Source organism: Dryobates pubescens, chromosome Z, assembly GCF_014839835.1.
Source record: "Dryobates pubescens isolate bDryPub1 chromosome Z, bDryPub1.pri, whole genome shotgun sequence".
Lineage (NCBI taxonomy): Eukaryota > Metazoa > Chordata > Aves > Piciformes > Picidae > Dryobates > Dryobates pubescens.
Genome location: NC_071657.1, coordinates 89,275,720 through 89,282,476, shown reverse-complemented (window position 1 = coordinate 89,282,476; position 6,757 = coordinate 89,275,720). Strand labels below are relative to the sequence as shown.

Genomic DNA, 6,757 nt, shown 5'->3' with positions numbered 1-6,757 from the left:
CTGGGCTTAAACACCTCCAGGGACAGTGCCCCAACCACCTCCCTGGACAACCCATTCCAGGGCTTCACCACTCTCATGGGGAAGAACTTCCTCCTCACCTCCAGCCTGAATCTCCCCACCTCCAGTTTCATTCCATTCCCCCTAGTCTATCACTACCTGAGATCCCGAGAAGTCTCTCCCCAGCCTTCTTGTAGCCCCCTGCAGATACTGGAAGGCCACAATTAGGTCACCTTGGAGCCTTCTCTTCTCCAGACTGAACAGCCCCAACTCCTTCAGTCTGTCCTCATAGGAGAGGTGCTCCAGCCCTCTGATCATCCTCGTGGCCCTTCTCTGGACACATTCCAGCTCATCCATATCCCTCTTGTAATAGGGGCTCCGGAACTGGACACAGTACTGCAGGTGGGGTCTCACCAGAGCTGAGTAGAGGGGGAGAATCACCTCCCTTGACCTGCTGGCCACACTTCTCTTGATGCAGCCCAGGATCTGATTGGCCTTGCGGGCTGCAAGTGCACACTGAGAGCTCCTGTTGAGCTTCTCGTCCACCAGCACCCCCAAGTCTCTCTCCTCAGGGCTGCTTTCCAGCCAGTCACTGCCCAGCCTGTACTTGTGCCTGGGATTGCCTTGACCCAGATGCAGGACCCTGCACTTGGTCTTGTTGAACCTCATGAGGTTGGCTTGTGCCCACCTCTCCAGCCTGTCAAGGTCCCTCTGGATGGCATCCCTTCCCTCCAGTGTGTCTGCTGCACCACACACCTCTTGAGATAGGGGGGTAAGGGGAGGCAGTGGAGCAGCTTCCCTGGTCTCTGACCAGGGGGAGTGTCAGGTTGCTTGCTAATTGTAAATGCCTGTATAATATTGTAAACACTGTATATTTTCTACATATTCATTGCATTCCATTGTAGAGTGTAGATTTTGCTTGTAAATACAGCTTCATTTGCTTCTAACTGAGTTGGTCTAGCAAAGTTAATGCTGGGGGGGGTGGGGGGAACTTCAACCCACCACAAGCAATAATTCTGCTGAAGACGAATTTCAAAGGGAAACCTGGAAATGCAATTGTAGGTTGTTATTACATTAAGAGCTTAGTTAGTTATTTGAGAGACAGAGATATTTAAAAGTGCGTAGGCAATCGAAGTCAGTGCCTCATGAAAGTGTCTGGGCTATAAAGGTTCTTTCATTTTGTCACTAGATGTCAGCCTGCACCTTCAGGTCCCTATCACTCTGTAGCAAAGAGTACCTCTATACCAGCACTCCACCAGGAGGAGACAGGTCATGAAAATCGATTAAAGAACACTGGAAATACTGTTTTGTATCCTTCAGCTCTGTTTATTTAAGCCCAACGTAAAGGCGATTATTACAAATCAAGACATGAACACTGGGAGGAAACATGAGTGTTCTTGAAAAGCATTGAACTGATTGCTTAGGAAAGCCCCAGATACCCAGAAGGATTTGGTGTTAACAAGTAGTGTCCAGGCTGGAGCTGGAATGACCTTCCACTCAGGCCACACATTTTACGCTGTGTGCACGCCCAAAGAAACCAGCAGCACATCTGAAACAAAATTTCTCTCCACTTGTGTACAGCTATAGTGCTCTTTGGCCATGCTGGGGACACGCTGAGCTCCACAGCCTGAACTGACACTCTGGCCTACACCAACATTGGGCCAGCTTTGGTGATTTGCCAAATGTAAGATACGCATTTAGTAATCAGGTACCTGGGGCTTCCTCTGAGCATGGTATCTTGCTGATATTCTGGGCTGTTCTGACCATCATCTATTCTACTGTGTGGTTTTGCTGGCGTAAAGTTATTTCTACACTGATACCTACAAAATGGGTTTTGGCATGCTCAGCATTGCAGAGGACGTCTTATAGGGAGTTTGCTGTCTGTTGAAATTTGTATTTATGCTTCAGACACCTGGATAGCTCTTCGTGTAATGCACAAGAATATTTAAGCATCAGTACAGGATTAAAGTTCCAGCAAGCCAAGCAAGAAACTATGCTGCTTAAAATCAAGCACTAAGCGAAGAGTCTGACTTTGAGATCCATCCCCTTTTCCTACTTGAGGTAATTTCTCCTGGCCTGTAGAGACAGTTAGATGTCTCTGAGCTCTGGAATTAATAAGTGTTCATGGCTAGCTTCAGAAAGCAGTGAAGCTTTCTTCATCTGCTAGCAGAAGCATTAGAACTTTTCCTAAAACATGTGAGACCCAAATGCATTCCTTGCAAATCCTTTGACAAATTAGACTGCTAGATTTACAGGTATGGAAAGCTCTCAGGCTCTTTCAAGGTATACTGAAACTTCAGCTGAACCAGGAACTTGGAGCAAGTTAGTATTTTTTCTTAGAAAAGGCAGATCTAGAATCCAGACCTGGAGCCAATGTTTCTGCTGTATTTATAAGGAAAAGAATCATGACACCATCTCACTGGGGCTCATACCCTATCCACTATGCAGCACAGCAGTGTTCAAAGGCTTGCTTTCCCTTTACAACCCATCAATGGTGAGCAACTCATGCAATAGGGAATTATTTCAAGCCAGAGGATTTGAGCACATTCACATGGTAGCCTAGCACTTCAGTCATTCCCCAGGGATGTGGAGAAGCTGAGTTTCCTAAGCTGTGCACAAAAGCTCTACCCACTTATTGTCATCAAAGGGAAAAGGAAGGAGCACAGTCTGCACATACATTGGAAGTGGGACAGGAGAAGCATTATCTAGACACAGATACAATGGGATGGGAGGAATGAATGAAGTTTACAGTCCAGTCCCTCCTGGCACAGTGTTGGGATGCAGAGCTGCCTCCCTTGCTTAGGACACACACTGTGGCCAGTCCTGACTGAAAGATCCCCATGTAGCACAGTGATCAATGCTACAGAATTAAGCAGATTTATGCATGCTCAGAAGCAGACTTCTAGGCACATAAAATTTTGCTAGAAAAAACTTTAAGTACCTATAGACTTCAACTGGCAGCCAAGTCAGGATTTAGTAACTTAGAAGGGCAGTTGTACAGTACTTAAATGCAAGTTCTTCTGTGGATATGTCTGATTTCTTCACAGTCTTTGCATCTGTATAAGCATGTCCATCAGCTGCTAGCTCACTTCTGCTGTTCTCCAGGCACCAGTATCTTTCCAGTTAGCAAAGGCCCATGGCTGTAGTAGAAGCCTCTCTTGCTTAAAAAAAAACAACTCACAGAACTACAGCTCCTCCTTCCAAGTAGCAGAACTGGCTGCCTCCAGACCAAACCTGAATTTTACAACAGGAGTTACTGACATGTACAGTAAACCTAACAGTCTGCAAAGCAATTATATAATTGCTGCTAACAACACTGCAATTTTCTCTGGATGGAAACAGCATGTTTGCACCACATCAGTACTCAGAGGTGACAAACAACCCTCTGCACAAATGCCTTTTTAGCAGTCGGGCAGGGAAAGGGGCTGGAAAAAGATAGAGGGTTTGAATATTGCATTTATATATTCATCCCATACTCAGTACTGGGGACTAAGAAACTTGTGTTTTGACAACAAAACAAGAACAGTTGCATTTTTTCATCTTTCACAATAAATGTTTTGATCTTTCCATTTCAAACTATTTTTTCCTCATAACTTAAAAAAATATTTTAAAGAGTAAATATATAACCACACCATTAAAAAATTTCACAGCTTAAAAATTACACTTTTTTTCCCATGCTCTTGAAAGTTCATTTCAGATCAACATCGAATTATTTCCCAGACAATTCTCTGGCCCACAGTCTGGGATGGGCATTGTCCCTGCCCTTCTCCAGGGTGTGAGAGCACTAAACTCTACAGCTGCTGACGCCAGAGGAATTGGAATTAATTGAAACACTGGCAAATATCAATCTAGAACCTTAACAAACACTTTGGCAAAACAAAAGCCTTTGTACTTGGTTTTAGCTAAACCCAGAAGTATTCCAGAGCCAGCAGCTTGAAGTGGCTATGACTTGTGGGGTTTTTTTCCTTTTTTTTTTTTTTTAATATATATATATATATTTTTTTTTAAATTTACAGTTGTGCTGATTTTCTGGAGTGAAATACAAACAGTCTGAAGTACAGCATGGACAAAGCCTGCGGCTTCAGTGCCTGTCCTACCACACACCATTTGGGGCTGTAGGGGGCTGTAGCCTGGAGGGAAGGTGGGGAACAGAATGTCAGGGAGCACACACCATCCCTCCCTAACCTAGGCAAAGCAACACCTCTCCATGAAGCTACAGGTCCTGTCCTTGGGTTTCTCCTTGGCTGTCTGGATTACTCCACATCCTCACAGGGGCAGAGGGATAGAGGGAACTGGAATAGCAGATCCCACACTGCTCTGTAAGGGAGCACAGTGTTCCTTGTCCCCTTTCTTTCCTGGATCCCTAGGATAAGAGAAATGGGACAAGTCTGAACAAGCAGGGGCATTGTACCCACTTGTTCCGACTGCTCTCATCAGGATAGGTATGAAATAAGACATAGGCTGCCTGATCCCTATGCCCTCACTGGAGCTTGGGGAGCAGTGGCCACAGCAGGGTTGGCATAATTTACAGCATTATGCAGAAGCTCCCTTCCCCTGCCTAAACTAGGAGCACACAGGGGCAGGAGGGCTGCTGGCTCCCTGCAGCCTGTGCCTTCAGGCTGGTGAGACACAGCTGAGGCCTCTCAGCCTTACTCTACCCCACCCAGTCCCTTTCCTCCCTGTTGTGCTCTGCACACCTTGTATCCTCTCTGGCTAGAGCCCCATCACCCTCCCCAGAAGAGTACAAGCACTAATGAAAAATCTCCTAGAGTCCCCAATCCCAAATCTCCTCCTACTCCTGTTCTCCAGTCTGGGGCACATTTTCAAGACTGTTTCCAACAAGCTTCCAAGAGCAGGCACAACCCCAAAAGGACCTCTTGCATTCAGATGCCCTCCTTTACCCGTCCTTCCCCCTTTGTCCCTACTAAGCATTCAATATCCCAGGGCCCTATTACACAGACTGCAGTCACCCCCGCCCTGGAGCCTTGTGTCCATCTCAGTAGCGCTGCTGCTCCGTGGAGCTAGCAGGCAGCAGGTCATAGCGGCTGCTGTACATCACCACCCCAGGTGGGTAGTAAGCCATCTCTGGCTGGACAGCTGCTGCAGGGAAAGAAGCAGTGACAGGGTGGACAGGCACCAAGGCATGCAGAGCCTGCTCCTCCTGCTCAGGCTTGGTGGTGTCAGTGAAAGGGCGCATGGTGGTGAGGGAAGGTGAGGTGATTCTCCAGATGAGGCTCTTCAGTGCCTTGCGAAACTCCCTGCGCATGAGGCAGTAGAGGATAGGATTGAGGCAGCTGTTGGAGTGTGCCAGGCACACGCTAATGGGGAAGAGGTACACTTGGGATAAGAAGTACTCAGTACTGAAGTGCACCACATTGAGTTTGATAAGGATGCCCCATGTTGTGAGCGCTTGGTTAGGCAGCCAGCACAAGAAGAAAGACAACACCACAATGGACACTGACTTAGTCACTTTAGAGCGGCGCTTGGTGCTGGGGCCACTGCAGGTGCTGCCGACATGCTTGTCACTGATGAAGCGCACCAGGAGCAAGTAGCAGAGACTGATGATGGCCAGCGGCACCACGAAGCCCAGCAGCACCTTCTGGATGTGGTATAGACCCAGCCAGAACTGGGCATTGCTGCCTCGGCCCTCAGGGAACTTGACAAGGCAGAGCACATCATCAAAGACGGTGGCAGTGGTGCTAAAAATGGCATGGGGCAGGGAAGCCAGGATAGCTGACAGCCAGATGAGTGCACAAAGCCACTTAGCAGAGCAGCAGCCACCCAGAGGATCACCTCGACGCTGATTCTTCAAGGCTGAAGCCACAGAGCGGTATCGAGCCACACTCATAGCAGTGAGAAAGAAGACACTGGCATACATATTCATAGCTGTCACATATGAGACAATCTTACACATAGCCTTGCCAAAGAGCCAGTTGAAGTCCAGTGCGTTCTCCACAGCCCAGAATGGCAAGGTGAGCACAAACTGGAAGTCAGTCACTGCCAGGCTCGTCACAAAGAGGTTGATGGAGGACTTTCTCCAGCCTTGTTTGCTTTTCATTAGGTAGAGCACCAGCAGGTTACCCACCAACCCCAGGGCACATACCACGGAGTACACCAGGGAGATGACAATCCGCACCACGTCGGAGCTGTCCCCTTGCATCCCATCGGCTCGTTCCAGGTTGATGTTCTTGAGAAACTGCAGGAAGGACACGTTGCTCCTGTTGCCCATCTGGGCGCCCTCCAGGAAAGCCAGCGGCACGTCCCAGGACTCAGAGTCCGCGTCTTCCTTCATGCCGCGGGCTGGTGAGCAGTCCCCGTGCTCGCAGGGCTCGTCCATCCCATACTAGGGAAGGCGGCAGGTCCGCGGGAGCCTTTCCCCAGCTCCCAGAGCCAGCAGCAACAGCAGGCAGCCTGGTCGGTGGGCAGACTGCCGCTGTAGCAAGGAAGGGTCCTGTGTCTCTCTAGCTGGGCGCGGCTGGCGGCACTCCCGCGCCGCGCCGCGGTTATATCCGCGCCTGGGCATGCGCGGTGCGGCCGCGGAGCTCTCCCGGGTGCTGAGAGCAGGTGGCCGCGCCCCCGACCCCCCGCCCTGGCACCCCGCTACTCATGCCGGCTTCATTTCCTGCTGCTCGCCTCCGCTCTGTTCCGCCAGCCCAGCTGAGAACCGTGTGTGTGAAGCAAGCGGGCGGCGAATTTCCGTGGGCTGAGTTCGGCAAGTGCCCGACCTGAAGTAATCCACTCTCCCTAAAATTCCCCCCGG

General features: G+C 49.4%; 1 protein-coding gene across 1 annotated transcript; it reads right to left on the bottom strand.

Moving 5' to 3' along the window:
* Positions 1-4,840: 4,840 nt before the first annotated feature.
* Positions 4,841-6,420, bottom strand: RXFP3 (relaxin family peptide receptor 3). The gene has a single exon (XM_009904145.2). The coding sequence runs from the start codon at positions 6,332-6,334 to the stop codon at positions 4,994-4,996; it is 1,341 nt and encodes a 446-aa protein (XP_009902447.1). The 5' UTR covers positions 6,335-6,420; the 3' UTR covers positions 4,841-4,993.
* Between the last annotated feature and the right edge of the window lie 337 nt (positions 6,421-6,757).